General features: G+C 38.4%; 1 protein-coding gene across 1 annotated transcript in view; it reads left to right on the plus strand.

Annotated features, from left to right (window-relative positions):
• The window catches only part of KPNA3 (karyopherin alpha 3 (importin alpha 4)), a 28,131-nt gene extending 7,450 nt beyond the window's left edge, over positions 1 to 20,681 (plus strand). Inside the window, exons 2-16 of the mRNA XM_008949519.1 lie at positions 1,928 to 2,017; positions 2,227 to 2,256; positions 2,346 to 2,398; positions 2,488 to 2,583; positions 4,513 to 4,598; positions 7,667 to 7,753; positions 8,148 to 8,317; positions 9,379 to 9,423; positions 12,569 to 12,700; positions 13,834 to 13,962; positions 15,334 to 15,438; positions 15,574 to 15,645; positions 15,753 to 15,915; positions 16,834 to 16,928; positions 19,984 to 20,681. Of these exons, the coding sequence (XP_008947767.1) occupies positions 1,928 to 2,017; positions 2,227 to 2,256; positions 2,346 to 2,398; positions 2,488 to 2,583; positions 4,513 to 4,598; positions 7,667 to 7,753; positions 8,148 to 8,317; positions 9,379 to 9,423; positions 12,569 to 12,700; positions 13,834 to 13,962; positions 15,334 to 15,438; positions 15,574 to 15,645; positions 15,753 to 15,915; positions 16,834 to 16,928; positions 19,984 to 20,082 (1,452 nt within the window). The 3' untranslated portion in view covers positions 20,083 to 20,681. The remainder of the gene's footprint in view (positions 1 to 1,927; positions 2,018 to 2,226; positions 2,257 to 2,345; positions 2,399 to 2,487; positions 2,584 to 4,512; positions 4,599 to 7,666; positions 7,754 to 8,147; positions 8,318 to 9,378; positions 9,424 to 12,568; positions 12,701 to 13,833; positions 13,963 to 15,333; positions 15,439 to 15,573; positions 15,646 to 15,752; positions 15,916 to 16,833; positions 16,929 to 19,983) is intronic.
• The last annotated feature ends 2,490 nt before the right edge of the window (positions 20,682 to 23,171 follow it).

Here is a 23,171-nt window from a genome sequence, read left to right on the forward strand (position 1 = left end):
TCAGTCACCCACAGTGGGACCCTTGCTTTGTTCCAGCTCTATTCTCTGTATTGTACTGGGGGTTGGACTGGCTGACCTTTAATGGTCCCCTGGAACCCAAGCTGTTCTGTGATTCACAGCTGCATTCCAGCCTCTGCCATCCTGGCATTTTTGGGTGTTTGAGAGAGGATCTCCAGATACATCTTCATCTTTTTCTGGGTTAACTGGATAGCCCCAGCCTTTGTTACTCTCCAGTGAAGGCACAACCCTGCCAAACACTGGTGGCTCAGAGTGATGCCATTGGAGCTGCTGAAGAGGCACACCCATCTACAGAAGGACACACCTTCAGCACCACAGTTCCTGCAGGGAGACTTGGTGTTTTGCATCCAAAAACTTCTAGATCTTTCAAGCTGGAAAATGCATGATGTGGTTTCACCTGTTTCTGGTTAGTGTCTTTTGGGGAGGAAAAATACTGAGCATGGAAGTGATGTGGAATCTGCTAATACAGTGGTGTGAAACACCTAAATGGGAGAATCTACTGTCTGAGCTCTTAAAAACCTTTGTCTTTTTCTACTGACAGAAGAAACCTGTAAATAACAAATTTACATTTGATAATGTGACATTTCCTAAGTAGAATTTTCCTTTCAGTAAGTTCAATAAAGGGTTTGTTTGCTAAATTCTTGACTATTCTAGGTACTTAATAACTTTTTGAATCAAAGGATCTGCGAGAGGCTTGCACCTAAAAGGCTTTTTTTACAGAAATTTAGAAGTAAAGATCACCTGTCTTTATTGCAGGCTGCTGACTTCTGCACTGAAGGATTATTTAGTTCTCGTGCTTGTTTATTGTTCTAGTGTTCTCTTATCTGAAAAAGATATATTGCTTGGGAGCCTTTCAAACTGAGGCTGGAATAGTTGTTTGAAATTATTTTTTTAATGTCTTAAAAAGGCAAGTCTCAGAAATTTTTGACCTGATGTTACTGTTTTTTTCTAATTAAATATATATTTCTATAATTAAATATCAAGGACTCTTTCAAAACATGATTCTGTTTAGAGGCTTTTTTGTATATAGTACAATCTCTATACTCAGTACTGGTCAGTTATCAGATAATTGGAGACTGAAAAGACTGCCTCTTTTTGGTAGTATAATAGATTTGGTTTAGGTGTTAGAACTTTTTCTCACACCTTTCCTATGTCTTCCCTCACTAGAGATTGAAATCTTAGTACGCTTATCAAAAAAACCCCAAAACCAAACCACAGAACAGTGTTCAGGTGTACAAGCTGCATCATGATCTTCCATTGCCTTTTCTAGATCTGATTGTACATCTAGACATACTGAATAAAAGATAGAGTCTAAAATTTAGAAAAGATGGCTTCATACTTTTAATACTTCTTAAATTAGTAGAAAATTGCATTTGGATGCAATTGATGGTTTGATTCTTTTCAAATCAGGGCTTTAGGTGTTTAAATACTTTAATTAAGCAAGGTAGAAATGTTGAATGGGTACTTTACCACTGAAAAGGTAATTTAATTTTTATTTTTTTAGTAATTCCTTAAAGGAGCTAAGACTGGAGGGTGCTTTAACTCAGAAGTCAGGCTAATAGTGTGAGTGGGAAATACTACAAGTACAGGGACATGCTGCTTCACACACAAGATTAAAATACATGTAGCCAGGGAACTCTGGGAGTAGGTTTAGCTATGTGTACTATAAATGCTAGAAAATCAATCCCCTCACTGTAAGTTTGAAGTCATTCAGACATTACTGATTATCATAATTCTGTGATTAGCAAGCTGCTAGAATCTTACAGCTGAAATACTGCGAATTTTGTAGTTAAAAATGCCTTCTAAAAAAAGCAATCTTATCTAAACTTTTATTTTGAAAGGGGCCATTACATCACACCCTGTACTAATAAGCATTAAATGTCTTTATTTTGTCATCATTCCTTTACAGAACAAAAGAGATGAACATCTTTTGAAAAAAAGAAATGTTCCCCAAGAAGAAAGTTTAGAAGATTCTGATGTTGATGCTGACTTCAAAGCAGTAAGTTCCTTGATTCTGGGGTTATTTTTTCAAACTTTAGTGGTGTCTCCAAACAATGTATTCTGTTTTTACATTAACATTGGAAGTCTTGCAGTTACTTGAAAGCAAAATTAATAACTGATGTGCTGTTAAAATTAAGTGTATTAAATGTTTAAAAAGAATGTCATTTAAGCAACAAAAACAATAAAACTTTTCTTTTTCTTTTCAAGCAAAATGTAACACTAGAAGCTATACTGCAGGTATGTTACATTTAATTTTTTTTTTTATTATAAGTGCATGTTCTGTGCATTTCTAGGTTTTACTGGGGTTTTTTTTGTTTGTTTTTCAGAATGCCACAAGTGACAACCCAGTGATCCAACTGAGTGCTGTCCAAGCTGCAAGGTAAAAATAAATACAGGCACAGAAAGAGATTTTCTACACATTTTCCATGATGAAAGTTACTTATTTTTCTTTTATATTTAATTTCACAGAAAACTCCTATCCAGTGACAGAAATCCACCTATTGATGACTTAATAAAATCAGGAATTTTACCAATTCTGGTTAAATGCCTAGAAAGGGATGATAAGTAAGTATACTTTAAAATTGTTCACCTTGACTGAAAATCTGCATCCAAAAAGCCATCTCATTATTTCAAATGAAACTGAAGATTCATGGCACATAGAATCTGGCAGAGTGGGTCACACTCCATGATGATGAACCATGAATTCTCCAGGAGGATTTTTTTCTGCCACTGAAATGTCATTTTGTTTTTTAAAGCTTGCATGAGTATATCTAGCTAATGGAGAAAGACTTACCCAATTTCTCATTGATTTTGAGTTTTTCAGACTTTTTTTTTAACTGTTTTAAGAAACCTGTCTCAGACTTACTGTGTATATATGTGTGAAGGCAGATAATTGTTTCTGAACATGGCTTCTCTTTGCTTGAATATACTTGTCACCTTCTTCATTAAGGTTATTAGCTTAAGCTTGTAGCTTCTTTTGTTCTCACTGCAAGGTGGGTTTCCTCAGGGGATGGTACTACACTGTGGGCATGCTCTCTTATCATTCTTTACTGGAAAACAAGAGCATCAATAAAGGAAGTAGAGAACACTGAGCATGTAGTTGCAAGACTTTAAATTCATGTAAGAAAAATGCCACAGTCCTAGAAACTTCAAAAATGCAAATTGGCATTTTGACTGTAATTTGGTGGTTGCAAAAACATAAAAAGGCTTCTTTAAATATCTGATGAACTCAGCATTTTTTAATGGTCATTTTAATTCTGATTGCAATATACTATTTAGTAGAAGTGAACTCTGCAAAGTCTGTATAACATGTTATTAAAGCTGTTGTTCATGTTATAACTGAAAGCTTATCACAAGAGGAGGAAGAGAAGTACCTACCTGGAACTAGAATTTTAATACATTTGATCCTAGAACATAAAAGTTTCTAGATAGCTGCTGACAGGTGCTACTTGTTTTTACAAATCCTTATTGATGCATCTTGGGCCCTCCTGTCTACTTCTTTTCTAATCCCATCCCCAGTAAAGGAAACAGGTACTATACCTGTATACAAAATGGAATTTATAAAGACCCCCAAAAGCATGGAAATAAAAAAGTCAACTAACAATAAACTCTGCTCCTCCCAGAGCCAGTCACTTTACTGTTACACTAGCCACCATAAACTGCAGACTCTTGTAGCTTCTAGAATTCATAACCTTTACCATTTGCTTGATTAAGTTTCCATGCAAACTCTTTTACTGAACTGCTGTTGGCATAGGTGAGAGTTGACAGACATCTTGGGAGAGATGTTCTCCCAGCTTTCATAACATTTGTAACTAATTTTGTCTGCATTTAATAAGTCAGTTTTAATACTGGTCTGATGCTCTCTCTTGATCCTGATGCTCGATCTTTCCCCCTGTCTATGATGGAGCAGAAAAATGTCTTTATCCCAGCGTACCCCTTACACTTACTCTGGGATGTGATGTGAGAAGGGCCAAGTTTTTGTTAGTTACTGTCAGACACATTTAATTTATTGAGAACTGCTAATGGCAGTAAGACAGTCACACTTCTTCACTAAATAGGAATGGTTTTTGGATCAGTTGTATGTGAAGAAGTCTCTGTTACCAATTAAAGAAGCATGATTTTTATGAAGAAGGGTTCTAGAAATCTTTCATAGGGGACATTATTAGGTGACTAGACTAGTGCTCAGCTTCACTGGTTGGTGAGTGCTTCAGCAAGTATTACTGCTTCTATTTTTTTTGCTCCTAATATGAAGTCAGTGTGATGGATGGTTTTCAGAAGGTCACAGCATGTAAAATGTTGATTTTTTTTCTTATAGCTTTTCTTCTGCACGTCCAGGCTTATGAGTTTTTTTTAAAAAAACCTTCTAGTCCAGTGGCACTGCTTAGATGTTGAGTGTAAATGTAGTGTCTCAGAGTGGATACAGCTTAGTGAAATGAACCATACAATAATCTGCAGTTTGTTTCAACTTATTGCTATGAAATTGTTTCATTACAGCCCTTCGTTACAGTTTGAAGCTGCGTGGGCATTGACTAACATAGCATCAGGCACTTCTGCACAGACTCAGGCTGTTGTACAGTCCAGTGAGTATTACAGTTTGGGGTTTGGGCAGTGGTGGATGTTGTGGGTAAAAGGGAGAAAGGGATATTGGGATAACAAATGCCATTTGTTATGTAAACCATTAAAATAATCAACGCTGTCTGTCCTCCTCCTCAGAAAAATTCTGCATTTGCTTTCAAACATTAATCTATCTAAACTAGTGATTCATGTTAAGGGACCAAGACCTGATTTTCACATAAAGAAGATAGAGGATGACAGGTGATATAATGAGTATGGCAAAAAAGTTATTCCTTTCCAATTCTTGGGTTGATCTCTGAAATCATGCACTGTTGATTCCCCTATGGCTAAAAGTTGTTAGGAAGCAATTCTTTCTACCCCAAAGGTGTGTTCATAAATCTTACTAAAGTTGTTAAATACATATAGATATGTCAGGTTGCCTGTTTAAATACAGAATTAAGAAAATTACCATCCTTTCCCTGACCATATGATTAGTATCTGTGTTTGTTGTGCTGCCTTCATTTCTTATTTAACCAGCCACTGAGACTTCCATTATGAAGAGATAGGAAGTAAACTCTAAAAGTTAATTGAAGATAAATTATTCAAATGTTTCAGAATTTACATATAGCTTTTCTGTATCAGCATGCTTATCTTAAAACCTTTATGCTAAATACAACATTTTGTCATTAAAACAAAGAGACTGCAGGTAAAGAAATATATAATAAATTGTCTTGGCTTATTTGTATTCAGTGTTTTTATACAGAGAAACGATGACTTAAAAAAAACTCTAAGTGTATGAACCTGCCTTTCAAATCAAAATGCTGTTTTGTATGATTTAACAGCTCATAAAATATCTCACTAATTGTTAGATTCTGTACAGTTAAGGTATTGGAGCAATAGGATAAGAATGCTTATCAAAATGAGCCTTGGATAAAAATCCAAGCCTTTTAAAAAAAAAAAAACAAATTAACAATGTCTTTAATTTGTTTAAAAAAAATTCTGATGTGATTTGGGCACCTCTGTTTCTAGATTGCTTTTCTGATTCTAAATATCTGCAAATCTCTTCCCAAGTTTTTTCATCCTTCCCAACTTGCTCATTGGTTAGTCATTGTTTCCTTCCTTTTTTGAGTCCTACAATGTTATCGGATTTGAATGAATGATTCTGATGAAAAGGCTTTTTATAGTATTAACCTTGCAGAAAACAGTCTGGAAGAAATCCTAAAGTAATAATTAAAATTAGAATTAAAATGCACACAGCACAACCAAAAAGCCTTGCTGTTACCTGAACAATTACTAGAAGTTCAGGCTGGGCTGTATGTCTTCCAAAATCTCGTCAGCTGATACTTGAAAAGAAGAAAATCTAATAAAATTAATTCAAAGGAGCAAAAAGCTTTTCCCCAAGCTTTACTCTGAAAAGAAAACAGAAGAAAGTCTAAAAGTCTTGCTGCTTTGGCTGGGAGATGAGTAAGGGCAAAGAGCCTCCCAACTCCCTTTAGATAAGGGGTGGCTTGAGGAAACAAAGATAGACCCTTGCAGAAGAAGGCAGCCTCCTGCAATCAAGAGGGACAGATGGCAGTTGGAAAGCCCAGCAAAAGAGGAGAAGTACTATATACACAGAATAGATCTTGGCAGGAGCCAGTTTGGAGCAGAAGTAATTCATTTTTTGAGAGGAGTAGATCAGATAACCTGCAGCTCGTGCTTTCTCAGGCTGTCCTGCTGCCTGAGTGCTGATAGGAAATCATTTCTTTCCTGCTTTTGAAAGCATACCAGGGTTGAAATCTAATATGAACTACACACTTGACCCTTCTCTCTGAAATATGTTGAATACACACACAACTGGAGTATAATCTCAGGAATCACTGAGAAGGAAGCCAGAATATTCCACTTGAGGTAACAGAGGTAGGAGGATTGTTAAAAGAACAGAGAGAGAGTGTTCTTAAGCAGTGGTGTGTTCTTGTCCCTTCTAACCTGTCAGTTAGAGGCAATTCCTGAATTACTCAGCTAGGGCAGGAAAGGAGTTTTAGGTTGTCTTTATTCTTTGTAGCTCTGTATTTTTCAGGAAAATACATCAGGGGGCATCACATTATGCTATCAACAGAATATTGGTTCACAGTTGCTCACAAATTGTGTGGCTTTTTTTTTTTTTTTAAATTTCTGAAGCTATTTCTACAAGAAAAAAATCTTTTTTCCTTCAGCAATGTATACATTGATGTATTTTATGTTCATTTTACTGGTCATGTTCAAAATTGCTTCAAGAATTACTATCTTTCAAACAGTATGGGTTGTCTGAAGGGAAGCAGTGCACAGGAATTGTGGAGGGATGGTTTTCTTAGCTCTGCTAGATGTATTTAATTCAGCAGAGGCTGATCTCTAAAATCAGTACCACTTCCTTAGTCTGGTATGTTCCCTGTGTTACATAAGAGCAAACTGAAACGTGCCTTAGGACTGGCAGATGGATGTAAATCTTCACTGCATATGGAAGCTAACTATAGCCACCTCTTGGGAGGAGGCTCTTCTCCTCCAGTGGAGATTTGAAGCACGTTTGCAGGAGCATTGTCATCCTGCTAGGTATGTATCAGGATCTTGGGTAACTGGACAATCTGAATTACCAGGAAAACTGGCACCTACGTAGCTGAGGCTCTTGCATATCATTCTGAGAAATATGGGGAAGTGTTTAAATTTGGGGAGCATTGTTGTTTAATAGTTGCTTGTCTTTTTTCCCCCCTCTCTAGATATTTATGGAAATATTTAACTGAGTTTTCATAAGCTTTTCATAATAAAAACATGTGTAAGGGGTAACTGCAAAATCTGAATTACCAGGACCTGAAAACTGGCACCTACATAGCTGAGGCTCTTGCATATCATTCTGAGAAATATGGGGAAGTGTTTAAATTTGGGGAGCATTGTTGTTTAATAGTTGCTTGTCTTTTTTCCCCCCTCTCTAGATATTTATGGAAATATTTAACTGAGTTTTCATAAGCTTTTCATAATAAAAACATGTGTAAGGCATGGAAGGGGAAGTGTTTTGTATTAATCAGTGAACTGTGCCCACACCATGTTGCATTAAAAGCAATTCCACCTTTGTGCTCTGCAGATGCAGTACCCCTCTTCCTGAGGCTGCTTCACTCACCACACCAGAACGTTTGCGAGCAAGCTGTCTGGGCTCTTGGAAATATTATAGGTAACTCCTCTTGTTAGAATGCTTTGAATTCAGGGAGAGTTTCATTTTAGAATCTGACTTTTTGGACATTGGCATTATCATATAAGACTATGTTTCCTCTGAGTTCTGTGGCTTAATACAATTTCTCATGTGGCCAGAATTACATAGGCACACCCTATTTTTTTTCTAAAGAATAGTATCTCTTGCTACACAAAATATTAAAAGGATAAATTTTGTATCTTGTAAAATATACATACATATCTGTACGTATGTATATTTAATTGAACCTGACCTTTTAGCAGTAGACTAGTGGTGAGGAAACATAGAATTTCAGTATCCCAACATGTCATTGCATACATTTCAAGATTTTCCATTTTTAATGTAATTTCTTTTGCAACAATTTTCATTTCTGTAGGTGATGGTCCTCAGTGTAGAGATTATGTCATATCACTGGGAGTTGTCAAACCTCTTCTGTCCTTCATCAATCCCTCCATTCCCATCACCTTCCTTCGGAACGTCACATGGGTCATTGTAAATCTCTGCAGGAATAAGGACCCCCCACCGCCTATGGAGACAGTTCAGGAGGTAAATAAAGAACTACAAGACAGATCATTTATTTATGCTCTGGGCTAGATGCCAAATGTTTTACCTTGTCATGAATTTATGCATGTTTTTTGCCACTGTCTTTTTGCCACATACCGGTTATGAAATAAGTAATTTGAGCAATTTGATGCTTGTTACTAAAGCTGTAATAAAGATAACATTGGAAACTGAGTAAGACTAAAGACTGATGAGCCATGTGTTAAGATGGACACAACAAAAAAGTAACACACTAGAAAGTGTGAGCACACTCAGCATTTCATATTTTTAATTTAAAGAAAAAATGGGCTACAAAGGCAGTTCTGTGTATGGAAGTATTAAAAAGTCATTATTTCCACTAAGAGAGGGTGTCAGTGAACTCATCCTCACTTGAGAAAAGAAGCATCTGAAAATTCCTTTTAAACCAGTGGACATGGCCAGTGTTGAGGTTCTAGAGCAGGCACATCTAGTAAAGTGATGCTGCTTGACTAGAACTAGGGCTGTACATAAAGCTCCTCATTTTATGGTGAATTCCAAAGTGCAGCTTTTGAGAGTGTGTGGAGTATAATATTGGTACTGAGTAAACTCCAACCAAATTTCAAAAGTGATGCACAGAATGGGGAAACTTTTACAAGTAATACTTCACCAAATAAACCCCCCTGTGTTGAACACTCCTATCATGGCTCTGTTTTATATTTTCTTGGTACATGAATACAAAAATAAAGCTCAAGAGAGCTTTGTATGTTGATATTAGGCTAATGATTTCTGTTATAATTAATGGTGAGAAAGCTTTCAGAATAGCAGGGGGATGTCTTATCTCTGTTGTTTGCTTGTCATCCCTCAAAAAATACTCTTTGAAAGATAGTAGTCTTGTAGCTTTTCAAATTTTAAATAAAATAGGTTTATATTTCATACATACTTTGAGGGAGTGACCAGCTGCTGGGAAATGTGTGACTACAATATGCTAATGCAGTCTCAAGCTTTGCAGCTTTGTTTCTGCAGTACTTGGATTCATGATTGTACAGCCAATTTTATTCTACTGTAATGACCAATGAACTTTTTTTCAGATTTTGCCAGCATTGTGTGTTCTCATTTACCACACAGATATAAACGTGAGTAACTTCTAAAGTTTTAGATATTCAGTTTTTGTTTCCTCTAAGGAGAATATGCTGTAAGATTGTGTTTAGGTGGCCAAGTTGGTTTTGTGTGTTAATTTATGTATAATCATGTAGTAAATGCATAATTAAATATAAAGACTAATATAATTGTAGTCATTCAGAGCATGAAAAAAAGTTAAAATAGAATTTCTGAAATATCATTTCTAGATGTTTTTTTCCCTTTACATTAGAAACTACATTTAAAAAAGTAATCTGTATTGTGAAACTAAGCACTAGAAATTGGAAGTGCCAGCTTTATCATCACCTTCACTTTAATTCTGCCCCAATTTATAATTTTGCATAGATGATATGTAACACATTTGTAGGAAAAAACCACAATTTTTGTGTAAATCAAATATTGTGACTGAATGGGTAAATCTGACTTCAGTAACCTCTTGGGTGCCTGACAGTTCAACCTGTTTAACTAAAAAAATCACATTAAAAAATATACTTAAATAAACACCAGTAAACTACTGTTTTATGGCACCTTTGACAATTTTTCTTCAGGTTTTTAATACTAAACCTTAACAACTTCCCACATTATTAACCCTCTGGTTTACATACACTTATATTTCTAAGTCAAGTCCTATAGGGACTTATCTCCTGAAGTTGTGTTGGTACTTTAGGACAAAGATTTCTGTAACTAAGGGATACTGAGCTGCTCCTTTCCTCCTCCTCTCAGGACACTCTGATGTTTTTTGACTGTTGCTCCCTATAGTGATTCTTCAATTTAGGGAAGCAGGAATTGAATCCTTGTGGTGGGTCTGGGGGTAGAGCATAAGATGGATGAAACGTGTCTTTTGTTACTTCCACATTGTGGTAGTGGTGTTTTTAGGTTGCTCTTTTAATGGCAAAGTAGGCTTGGCTCCACAAAATATTTGCAAACAATCTAATCTGGGATTTTGCCAGGGTTTTCCCAGTGTAATTTGAGTGGGAGACAACACATAGTGACTTTCCAATTTGTAATTTGGACAAACCTGGGTGGAAATTCAGAGCATAACCAAACATACTTCTAACCTCTAGGCTTTTTGTCCCTTCTAAATGTGAAAACTTTTACAAGCAATGGTTGTATGAGAGCTTCTTGAAGTAGCTATGGGACTATGTGATGCCAGGTTTTGACTGATCTCAATTAGGGTGCCCATCTTTGTGATCCTGAGAGTCAGGTGCTAGTTTGGAGGTCCCAGTCTGGTCCCAGCCTCTCTGTACTGGAGCAGCAAACCTATCTTTGGAGATGAGTCAGTGATGCAGGTAGGTCAGCTTAACAGTCCTGTGAGCACTTCTGGTGGCTGCTGCTCTTCTCACCAACAGGGCTGTGGGGCAGTAAACTGGTGAGGCACCAGCTCTCACTGCTTCTGCTGTGATACTGGCTCCACTGCAGCACGTTCTGCTGTCCCTGTGGCACTGGCAGGCGAGGGCAGCAGCAGGCTGTGTCAGGAAGGCATGAGGTCTGTGCTCCCTGGAGCTGGGTGTGGAAGCAGCCTGTGGGTCAGGACTTTTAAGGTCCTTCCTGTGTTTCAGTACTGTAGTGTTTAGATGTCTTAATGGACAGGAAGTTTATTTAGCTGTCTTGTTGGAGAAGTTAACCGTGAGACAGCAATGTGGCCTGGTGGCCAAGAAAGCCAATAGTATCCTGACATGCATTAAGGAGAGTGGGACCAGCAGGTTGAGGGGGGTTCTCCTCCCCCTTTACTCTGCCCTGGTGAGGCCACATTTGGAGTGCTGTGTCCAGTGCTGGGCTCCCCAGTTCAAGGGAGACAGGGAACTCCTGGGAAGAGTCCAACGGAGGGCTACCAAGATGATTAAGGAACTGGGACATCTCTCTTATGAGGAAATGCTGAGAGACCTGGGCCTGATCAGCCTGGAGAAGAGAAGGCTGAGAGCTGATCTTATAAATGTTGCTAATTATCTGAAAGGTGGCTGTCAAGAGCATGAGGCCAGTCTCTTTGCAGTGGTGCACAGTGATAGGACAATGGGCAAATGGGTGCAAACTGGAGCACAGGAAGTTTTGCCTCAACATCAGGAAAAACTTCTTTGCTGTGAGGGTGATGGAGCCCTGGAACAGGCTGCCCAGGGAGGCTGTGGAGTCTCCTTGTCTGGGGACTTTCAAAACTGTCCTGGGTGTGTTCCTGTGCAACCTGCCTTAGGTGAACCTGCTTTGGCAGGGGGCTTGGACTACATGATCTCCAGAGGTCCCTTCCAACCCCTGTCATTCTGGAATAGCTGGAAATTTTAGATGAGTTTTAGAAGTTGGGTACATCTAGGTACTTCAAAAGATGATGTCCTCAGGGGGGTCCAGATTTCTCTTCCTGCAGTTCCTAACATCATCTCTAAGTCATGTGATATCCCTCTTTCTGCTGGCTGTTTCTGCTTCAGATACTACCTTTCAATGACTGTGACTTTTGTACCTTTCTGTTTTTCTGAGTGCTGTCAAGTGATCCTTATGGAGTCATCAGTGACTTAGTCTTTTGTTTCTTCAAGCTATCAGGATTGCCCTGCATGATAGTCATTTCTCTGTGGGATTTTGCTTTGCTTCAACAGTTGCCACCTTCCAAAATAGAATACTTCCAGAATAGTGTGCAGTTTCTCTTCAGGACTGCACTGTGGATCAGAAACACTGTGTAAATAGATGGATTAGAGACTAAGGGAATTTATGTATTCTGTAATTAAAAGGCAGCAGAGCTAACAAATTCTAGCAGTGCTAGGAAGCTGGGTTGGCATTTCCTTCAGAAAGTTGCTAGCACAACTACTGATCTGAGCCAGCTGTTTATCTTTGAAATGTAAATCAAGCCTAACAGTTTACCTTTGTGGGATGATGGATGCTGTCATTTTGTACAGCAAAACGTGGTGTTTAATTAAACAGTTGAGAGAGGGCATCTAGAAATTGTTATTATGGAACAAATGGCTGCAGTTTTCATAGTTGTACATAATCTAATATTTTACTGATTGGGTCTCAACATAATAGTGTTTGAGTTTTTCCTGTAACTGAATTGCATGCTCTTTTTCTTTTTTGCCCCTCAGACATGTGGAATGTTGATCACTAAGTCTCCATTATATGGATTTTACTGTTCAATGTGTAAACCCTGTTCTTTCCAACTTGTAGATTCTCGTGGACACTGTTTGGGCTTTGTCCTACTTAACAGACGGTGGAAACGAACAGATACAAATGGTGATTGATTCAGGAGTTGTACCTTTTCTCGTTCCACTTCTGAGTCATCAGGAGGTTAAAGTTCAAGTAAGTCTGTTTCAGTTGCTGTTGGACAGTTATTTGTAAGCTATTTTCAAGAAAATGTGCCTTAGAGTAGTTATTAGTGGAGTATAGAGATGAGCATTTATAGCTACACATGTTGCAGGAAAAACTGCACAGAAAATGTCACCTATACTGGGGGAAAAAATGATAAAAATGAAAGAAAACTCAAGCCAGTTCTAATACAGTTTTAAGTGACAGGTTAAACATTAACTTCTCTGGTGTGATTACCAGGATTGCCTTCTTTTTGTAGTCCTGAAGTGTTTAATGACAGCAGATTTTACATTTTCCAGAATTGAGGTTACACATGCTCTTTTGTGTTGCTGCATAATTGGCTGTGCAATATTCTGCCTGAATAGCTGATGGAAATCAGATCATATTTTGCTACCTTTTAAATGTGAAAATATTTGCAGATCCAAATCCTTTTAGTAAAGTAAATTGATTAAGCTCAAAGACAAAGGGAAACTAGAAGTTAATGTGTGCTTGGGTTTTATAAACCAGCCAGTTTAACTGGGAGATTTTTAACCTATCTGTGCATTTGTTGTGTTTCAGTTGGTACTTTGGATGAGGCTTGGCTGTCTTTAAATTTGTCAGACCAATTCACTTGATGAAAAGGAGTCTCTCTAGTATTCTGTCACTTGTTAAGAATCTGCTAACCAATAGATAAAGAATTTTCCATTTCAGTCTGTTTCTGAAAGTCAGCTGAGAGGCAATAAAAAAAGCAGTAATTTTTTTTTTAATGCTGGAGTAAAGAGCTGAATGGAGAAATTAGGCAACCTTGGCAGACACAGTCAGAGTCTAGAAACAGTTAGTGTAATTGTAACTCAGATCAGATACAGGAGGAATTAGCTCTTCTATTGTTTTAATATTTTAATTTCTGATCTTTACACATTTGACTGGAGCTGCAGTGCATCTATTCAGTAAAAGGCTGCACTGTGTGTTTGTGTTTTGATGAAACAGTACCCATTTTTAGGATGTAGCTCAGAGGATGAAGTGCTGATTGTATTTTGCAAAGTATTTTTATAAAGAGACGTCTTTAAAAGTTCTTTATTTTAGCTTAAGTAACAGCAATGTCTTTAACAAGTGATTCTGTTTCTTTCCTTCCCACTTTGGATGTTCAGACAGCAGCACTGAGAGCAGTAGGCAACATAGTAACTGGTACTGATGAACAGACACAAGTTGTTCTCAATTGTGATGTTTTGTCTTATTTCCCAAATCTCCTGACGCATCCAAAAGAGAAGATAAACAAGGTAGGATTTGTTTCTTCCTAACTTAATCTTTTTGTGCAAGAAATAAACCAGTAGTCTGTAGAATGTTACAGAAGAATTTTCTACAGCTGTTATTTCTGGCATGTGAATAATTATGTATAAAGACCCAGCCTTGGAGGCTAGTGCTTAATTAGGGCTAAAGCCAGTCATAGTGAGGGCAGTGATGCCTGGTTCTTTCTGAGAGGACTGATGGGTTTTGCTTTGGCATGTGGTACCTGTTTTCATTTGCAAAGTGTAACTGGCTCATTTGCATTATAGTTTTTCATATCTTCAGGGCGTGCATTTTGGTTGAGTTCAGTGAGCTGAATAACTCTTGTGCATTTTTTTGCCCTCCACCTCTTCCTAGTGGAGCTTGTTCTCTATTCTGTCCTCACCTTCAAAGAAGTAGGAAGTACCACTGTCCTTCACTGAAAACCATTTCCTCTGTCCTTTTGGCAGAGGGAACTTTTTGCTGCTGCAAGGACTGGATGGAATGGGTGGAGTTGAGTGAAAGAAATCAGTGCTTGCTTTTCCAGAGCCATATTTCACATGATTTGCTTATCTGGGTTTTTTTTTTAATCATTGTGCCATCTTCCACTGCAAAGGTGGGGCTGGGTAGGCAGGAGGCATTTTTGTTTAGCTTGTGTGATTTCCTCACTTCATGGGCCATCAAGAGGAGGTCTGTTTGTGAGGAATCTCTATTTCTTCAGGCCCTGTCAGCTGTCAAGAGCTCTGAAGAAGTTATCTTGGACAGTTCAAATTGCTCTGATTGTTTCTGCCTGTCCTTCTGGCTCTTTCAAAAGAGTGTAGAGCTCTTTTTGAATGCCAGGAAAGGAATGGGTTTTATATAAAGGGAGTCTAGAAATGCTTTTGAGTTTTAAGTGTATATTGTGAGGGGCAAATAAAAACAAGATACACATTCCCTAAAAAATGGAAACCATTATGGTTTTTTTTCCTGTAGTACTTGATAATTGGCTGCTCACCACATCTGGTTGTCTTTTACTTAGTAGTGGAGCCTTTTTAAGATGTTCTGGATTGACTTGACAGGTCTTTGTAACCAGGAACTTGTAACCACCAGTGGTAGAGAGGTATTATATATGTTGATGAACTGCCTGAAGGAGATAACTGCTGAGTGAAGTCTCAGGACTGAGAGTCCTGTCTGATACTTCAGTGAGCTTTGTGAGCTCCACTTCATGTTTTGGGAAGAAAATGAGAGCTGGAGTTGGTCTTTCTTGTATCAGCACAGAAAGCTACTACTGAGCTGTCAGTAGTAGGATTACAGGATAAGTCCATGTTGTTTTTGTTAGTTTGGCTGTTTTTCTTCTGCTGACTAGTTTTTAAAAGTGATTTGCTTTTTGTTTTGTCCAATTGTAGGAAGCAGTTTGGTTCCTTTCCAATATCACAGCAGGAAACCAGCAACAAGTTCAGGCTGTAATAGATGCTGGGCTAATCCCTATGATCATACACCAGCTGGCTAAGGTCAGTCAAACTATCAGCTATGCAAGTTGTCATCCTCTTTTTATAAATCTGACATGAGGAGCCTGTGATTTTTCATAATCAGCTTGACAGATGTTTCCGTGCTGATTTTAATGAGCTATTAATTTTCTTTTTCAGGGAGACTTTGGAACACAAAAGGAAGCTGCTTGGGCAATTAGCAATTTGACAATAAGTGGGAGGAAAGATCAGGTATGTGTAGTGGGCTTTCAGGTCATCACTAAAACACTGCATGGGCAGCTGTCTGGAAGAAGTACAATGTTGAAAGCACTTCTGAAAAATTATATTTATGTATTTAGGTGGAATACCTTGTACAACAAAATGTCATCCCACCATTCTGCAATCTGCTCTCAGCAAAGGATTCTCAAGTGGTACAGGTGGTCCTAGATGGTCTGAAAAACATCCTGATAATGGCTGGTGATGAGGCTAGCACAATAGCAGAAATTATAGAGGAGTGTGGAGGTAAGTGCTTCCTAGGCTTTAAATTAATTTGGATGATATTGTATCTTCCCCTTGCTGCTGTTGATACTTCCTACAGCATTTTTCACCATGATCTATTTGAATAAGCTATTGAGGCTTCTGTAATGAGAGGAATGACTTTTGTTTTCTATGTAGGTCAGTTTAGAGATGGTCATATTGGGGGAATTATTGAAGGAGGTTTCTGTAGCCTAGGTATTTCTGAGGTTTAAATGAGAATTGTACTTCTTTTGATTTGATTATTGCATGTGCTTTGTTCTGTGGTAAAACACAAGGTTCGTGCTTTAGTTCATTGCCTTGGAAGCAGTTTTTAGGATCATAATTTCATTACAAACCAAAGCTGAATGAGTCTTCTGGATATTGCAAGCCAAGTTTTAACACATGCTAATTAATGTATTCTAGTAAGATAGCAGCAAAGGGGTGTTGAAGAATGTACTACACTGGAGGCTTTTCCCTTGTATTATTCCACATCCAGTTTGAAAATGGGATTAGGGTTTTAAACTGCTTTTGGTATGAGGCTTTGTTGCCTTGCTTTAAACTCATATGCAGCACACAAATGTGGGCACTCCCATTTGGTGACAGGCAGAAAGCACAGTGGCTGAAACAAAAGCTGTGTAGTAGGCAGAACTCTTTAGAAAAAAATTGAATATAGAGACTTTTATAAAAGAGAGAAGATTCCATTATCCCTTGTTCATAAAGTGGAATATTCCTTAGCATGCAAAGGTTCACAAACTATTCCTCTCTTCTTGGAGACAAAGGTAGCTGCTGTGTAGATAACATTTGCAAATGGAGCTGCATCTTTTCTAGCATATTTCAGCAGTAATGCTTCATTATTTTTCTTTCAAAGTACTCAGTAACTCCAGTTTACACTTAAAAAACTCTTCTCCTTTTCCTTTTATTTAGGGTTAGAGAAAATTGAAGCCTTGCAACAGCATGAGAATGAAGACATTTATAAACTAGCATTTGAAATCATAGATCAGTATTTCTCTGGTGATGATGTAAGTATGCTCAGGACTGAAGAGTATGTGCACTATGCTGGTAGCTTAGCAAACAGGTTGTCACTGGTCCTCAGTTCCAATTGTCATGGACACACATTATCTGGGAAGGTGGTTTTCCTGCTCCTTTTTCAGTACAGCTTCCCTTAGTTGAAAGCCTTTGAAGAGTTTTTCAATACCAGGGATTTTTTTGCCTAATAAATCGATTGGTGCAGACCTAATTTTGCCCCACTGACATGTAAATTGACAGGTAATTACTTGTGATAAGAATCTAAACAGTTCTCTGGCTCTTTTTTACTCTCCTTTACATCCCTCTTTGGAGGGGGTGGGGAATCCTTCCTTTCAGATAGATTACTGTATTTCAGCCCTGTCAGTGCTCAGTCTGGATTCTGCATTGAAAAGTCATCAGAACTGTTTAACACTTTCTGCAGCTGATTGATCTAGAGCACCTGAGATTTTGTTGCACCCAGATTAGGTAATTGGACCCTTTGAACTCTAGCTCTTTCTGGTGCTGGCTGCTTCTGCGTGCCTCAGAAGCAATTCAACAAGCAATTTGAAGACAAATAATGATTATCTTTTCTAGGTCATCTGGTGTCTGTAGTTCTGCAGCCTAGCAGAACTGTGTCTTCACTTCTCTTAAATTGAACTCTTCAGACACCAGCTGTAACTGATATTAACAGAATTAACTGATTAACTGAATCATTACTTTTCACTTCTTGGGCCTATCATGTGGTTGCAAAGTTAGTCACCAGAAATTAAGATTTGTGAAAAGTCCCCTATGCTTGTAAGAGTTCTGTGGGCAGTGTCTAATAGTCTCCATAATGGCTCTGAGACTTCTGTAACTAACTGGAAGAGCACTCTAGTTGGTGTGGGTGGAAAAACACCCCTCCTGGGGTTAGTATTCCCTTTCATGCCTTTACTTTTTGCATAAGCTGGCACAGTTTAATCTGTGCCTGATATGCTGAATTTATCTGCTTTACTCAAGAGCAAGACTTTATTCCATGGATGCTTTCAGTTGTTTATACTATTGCCATGTTTTCTGGGGCTTCTGAAATGCAAAACTGTAAAAATTCCATGATTGGGAGATAGTTAAACCATAAAACTAGACATTGTCAGGCAGTGTATAAGGAAAACAACCCTTGTCGTTTGAGGACTGGTTAAAACAAAGAAATAACCAAAAAAAAAACCCCAAAACAAACACACACCACCACCCAAAAAAAAAACCAACTCCAAGAAAACAGAAGAAACCCAAGTTGCCCTATTGAGACAAGAGACTGGTTGTGCTATCCTGCTTGGCAGTGTTAAGATTTGCTGCCCAAGAGTGTTCCTGCCTTCTGTCACTTCAGGATCATCTGTATTCTCATGAGGTGTTGCTGGCTACTAGATATCCTTTCATTGTTAATCCCATCTGCTCCTTTGAGCCCTGTGGCATGTACTTTAGGACCAGCATTAATGGCTTCCTGGGTTTAGTTTATTATAACAAAAATGTGAACTTAGGTACCATTACTTTTGTAATACCCCTGCAGGAGGCATTTATCAAATGGTAAACATTCTGCAGATGTCACAGTCTGGGGTCAGGGCTGCCCCCAGACCTAGAACAGATGTTCTCTGTTAACCCCTCCCCACCCAGAAGGGGAAGAGAAAGGGAATAAGGGAGAGAAACTTTTATCATTTAGAAAAGTAAAACAGCTTTAATGAAAATACTACTAATAATAAAGTGAAATATATACAAAGTCAGTATCGAATCCAACTCCCCCCTCCAGCTTTATGCTGAATATGAGGGATATGGGATGGAATCCCCCACTGGTGAATTTTAGGGTCACTTATCCTGTCTGCTGCTCCCTGCAGGTGCAGCCTTTCCTTTCTGCCCCTCAGTGTGGTACCCAGGATTTAGCAGTGACCTTGGTCTGCACACCAGTCCTTGGTGGTGGCTCTAAACACAGAGTGTTATCACTGCTAGAAGCAGCCACTGTCTGCAGAGACATGCTGCTAGCTTCAGAGAGTGCAGTTAGAAGAGCTTTAGCTGAACAGCAAAATCTCTGAACAGAACTAGTTCTGTTGTAACCCAAACCAGGACAGCAAAGCATTCTGAAACTGGATTTGATCTTCATTTGGGCACAGTGTGCCCTGCTCTTCCTCCTGCTGATGGTTGCTGTCAACAAAGGCCTTAATCTCTCCCTGTGGTTTAGTTATTGTCACCCAAAGTAAAGAGAAACAAGGATTTTAGGTGAGTTCTGAGCTGGCACTACTCCAAGACCAGATCTCAAAGTTCTCTAGGCCCCCCACGTGAGGGCTCATACCTGCTCCTGAATGCCACGTGGTTTGGGAGGAGGCAGATGGTTCCTGCAGCCTGGTTTGCAGAGGTGGTGTGTTCAGAGAACAGATGCAGCTGGTGGTTTGGAGGAGGATGGTTTGGATGAGGGTTTGAAGCTGTATCCATGCCACTGATGGTATTGTTTGCTGTTCCTGGAGGCACCTAAATTCTGACAGCACTGAGGAGGGATTGAATGCTGATGCCTTTCATTCTATATCCACAGAGTAATGAAGTACTTCTGGTTTTTAAAAAACTTCAGATTGCACTTATGGGAGCTATATAAAACTGCTTTGAGTAATTCTAGGTCCTTCAGATTCTGATAAGAGATACCAAGTACTTCTTGAAGCTTTATATAAGTATTTCTATCAGCTGCCAATAAAAATTTTCACGTTGAAGAAAACGGGAGAAAGTACAAAACTAATTTTGGAATTCACAACTAGCAATTAGCCTGCTCCAGAAGTGCTAAAAACTGGCATTGAAAATGAAATTGCACAGCTAAAATAGCAACTGCTTTGACCAAGCAGCAACCAAGTCTCCAACCATTTCAATTTTCTGTTTCCCTAAGGGTTTAAAACAGAGTTGATGTGTTGTTCTTTTTAAAGGCACTTGAGGAATTGAATTTGAAAAACTGATCTAATTTTATTGCAACACTAAAAAAAAAAAAGGAAGCAAATATGAAGATGGGTGAATCTGAATGGTGCAGGGACTTGGCCTCTCATGTGTGTTTGTTGCTGTGTTTTACAGATCGATGAGGATCCCAGTCTCATTCCTGAAGCCACTCAAGGAGGTACTTACAACTTCGACCCAACGGCCAACCTGCAAACAAAAGAATTTAATTTTTAAGTTCAAAAAAAGTGCAGCTTCTCTGTCCCACACCAGTATGAAGCACCACCAGATGGCTACCAAGTGAATAAATAAAAGGCTCCAAGACACACATGTCTCTTCTTTTTGATGCTTCTAAAGCAAGCCATGTATCGGTCACTTTGCAGTTGCCAAACGTCACTCTCACATGGACTGTAAATGCATATGCATGATCTCTTAAAACTGTTTCAGAATTCTTTTTAACAGTCCCAACTACCTTTTTTTTGCCTTTTTCCTGGTGCCACACGCTGACAAGCGCAATCTGCAGTTCTGTTCAGAGTATTCCATAGTGGTGGCACATTGGCTTTCCACGGAAAAGTAGCTTCTTTGGAACATGGTGCGCTGTGGAACAAGACACTTTGGTATGATGCATACATTTTTTGGAAGACTTTAACAGGGGCCCAGTGTTGCTCTGAGCCTCCATCGTCATCCTCCACAAACATATTTTCATATACTTTATGTGGAAGAATAGATTCAAAAATGCAAGCCAAACGAATTTCATTGGTGAAACTGAAATAAAAGTAACTTTAAAAAAAACAAACAAACGAACCACCACCACCACCACAACAACACTTGGCAATTGATTAAACACTTAAGTTTAAAACAAAAAAAAAAAAACTTCCTTCCGCAAAAATTAATGTGTGTGCTTTTTCCTGGTGCCACACGCTGACAAGCGCAATCTGCAGTTCTGTTCAGAGTATTCCATAGTGGTGGCACACTGGCTTTCCACGGAAAAGTAGCTTCTTTGGAACATGGTGCGCTGTGGAACAAGACACTTTGGTATGATGCATACATTTTTTGGAAGACTTTAACAGGGGCCCAGTGTTGCTCTGAGCCTCCATCGTCATCCTCCACAAACATATTTTCATATACTTTATGTGGAAGAATAGATTCAAAAATGCAAGCCAAACGAATTTCATTGGTGAAACTGAAATAAAAGTAACTTTAAAAAACAAACAAACAAACAAACGAACCACCACCACCACCACAACAACACTTGGCAATTGATTAAACACTTAAGTTTAAAACAAAAAAAAAACTACTTCAGCTATCAGTAATTGATGTGTGTTCATTAACTGCCTCAGAAACCAGAGTCGGAGAACGAACTGTAGATTTGGACTGGTAAAGCTTTTGCCATTATACCTAATTTTTGAGAACAGCGAGCCCTATTTGACCACTCACTTCAGCCTGTGTGTTCCTGCTGTTTTGAAGTAATCAAATGCTGTGCATGGTATTTTACCTGAGCTACAACCTGTTATGGACTTGAACTTCTGTTTAAGCTGAAAGCAAGAGTCCCAGACTGTAGAAAAGAAACGAAAAACTTCTGTCCAAAAATGTATTCGTTAAAAAGAATCTTGCTTTCAACTTTCAGTAGTCAATATCTTTTGTTTTAAATTGATAATTGGATATGGTTGATTTATATTGGGTTTAAACTGTGGAGCTTTCATGTTTACTGTAATTTAGTCTTAAACTATTTTTTACTTAGTAACCAGTGCTTACGATGATGTGGTTGGCAACAAACCAGCAACTACTTAGAAGCGTCATAAAAGCTTCAATCTTGGAGTATGGGAAGAGTCCCTCAGAAAGGAGTCTCAGCTCTTCCTCACAGGATTCAAAGAGACAGAAGCTGGCTGATGGGTGAGGCCGTGCGGAAGCTGCCGTTCCTCAGCAGAAGCTCCCTGTGCAGCGCACATCAATAACTTCCCCTGAGGTTGTGTGAGGTCATTGCTTTTTGGAAAACCACCCGACCTGCTCGTTTTCAAAGGGATTTTGGGATTGCTGGGGCAAAGACCGATCATTTTTTAAATTCTGTAAGCTATCACACAAACTGGTTTTGTTGCTGTTGTTTACTGGGTGTAATTTCCCCGATGCATTGATGTGAAGGGATAGAAAAAAACAAAAAAAAAAAAATCTTTTAACTAATTTAGTTCTTGGCTGTGGGTTGTATTTACTGTGATGAAGATAAGGACAGATGCCATCGGAGCTTTGTGGAGCAGCTGTTTTTCCACGGATGAACAACGCATAGCAGGTGTGCATTCATTCAATAGATATCTGCCAAGGTGGAGCCACTTTAAAGAGTGAGTTGTCTTGTATCCCAACCAGATACAAGCGTATGTTTAAACTGCAAGATTTTTACTTGCTAGATAATCTGTTTTAATATAGTGGTTTGGCCTCTGATTATTTATAGGTTTTATAAATTTTAGAATCAATTTCTCTTTAAGGTGGCTCGGATTTTTTCAACTCTTGTGCACATAAAATTGAGTTGAAGTTCATTGTGCCTTTTTTCTTTTCCCAAAAGTTGAGTTGAAGCTTCATATGGTAACTGCATCCTATTCACACACTATAGTCTAAAAATCTTGAAACTGTGTGGTGTTTGCTAAAAACAAAACAACTAAACCATAAAAAAAAGTCAAAGTTAGGTAAGGTCACAAAGTTTTTTTGTGGAATTAAGACTTCCAGCAGATGTGATTGTGAACAAATATTTCCCCCTCTTCTGATTCAATTTAGCTTCCCTATGTGCTGGATAGACTGACAGCTACCCTGGTCAGCCTGCACTTGCTCTTTTCCTAGAGGTTTCCATACAAATTGATCCTGAAACAAGAGTTTTCCACTACTGTGAAAGATTTGATCCTTTTCTTGCACTCAATGCATTACGTTCAAAGTGAACATGGGAGAACTGGGTGAGGCAGGACAAAGCCTTCACTCAGTTCTTTCTGTCGTGACCTTATCAGCTTTTGATTGGGATTGCACCATTTCATAGTTAATAAAGAAAACAAAAGTATATTGCTGCACTTTTACGTTTTCAGAACAGTGTTTAAAATTGCATTGTTTTTATTATTTTTTTAAACTATCAGTTAAAATAGACTAAAACGTTCTTTCAAAGAGGCATCTAAATGTGTTCCTAATTTTGTATATGGGCTTAGGTTTTGTAACCAATAAAAAGCTGCTATCAAATACTATAAAAAAAAAACAAAAATCAAGAACTTATTTTGAAGATCATGAAACTGCTTAGTCTTCATGGATTGACTTTAGGGGGTTTTGTCTTTGACTAGGTGTTAGCAGAACTCTGC

The sequence above is a fragment of the Merops nubicus genome, unplaced genomic scaffold (genome assembly GCF_000691845.1).
Source record: "Merops nubicus isolate BGI_N331 unplaced genomic scaffold, ASM69184v1 scaffold16221, whole genome shotgun sequence".
NCBI lineage: Eukaryota > Metazoa > Chordata > Aves > Coraciiformes > Meropidae > Merops > Merops nubicus.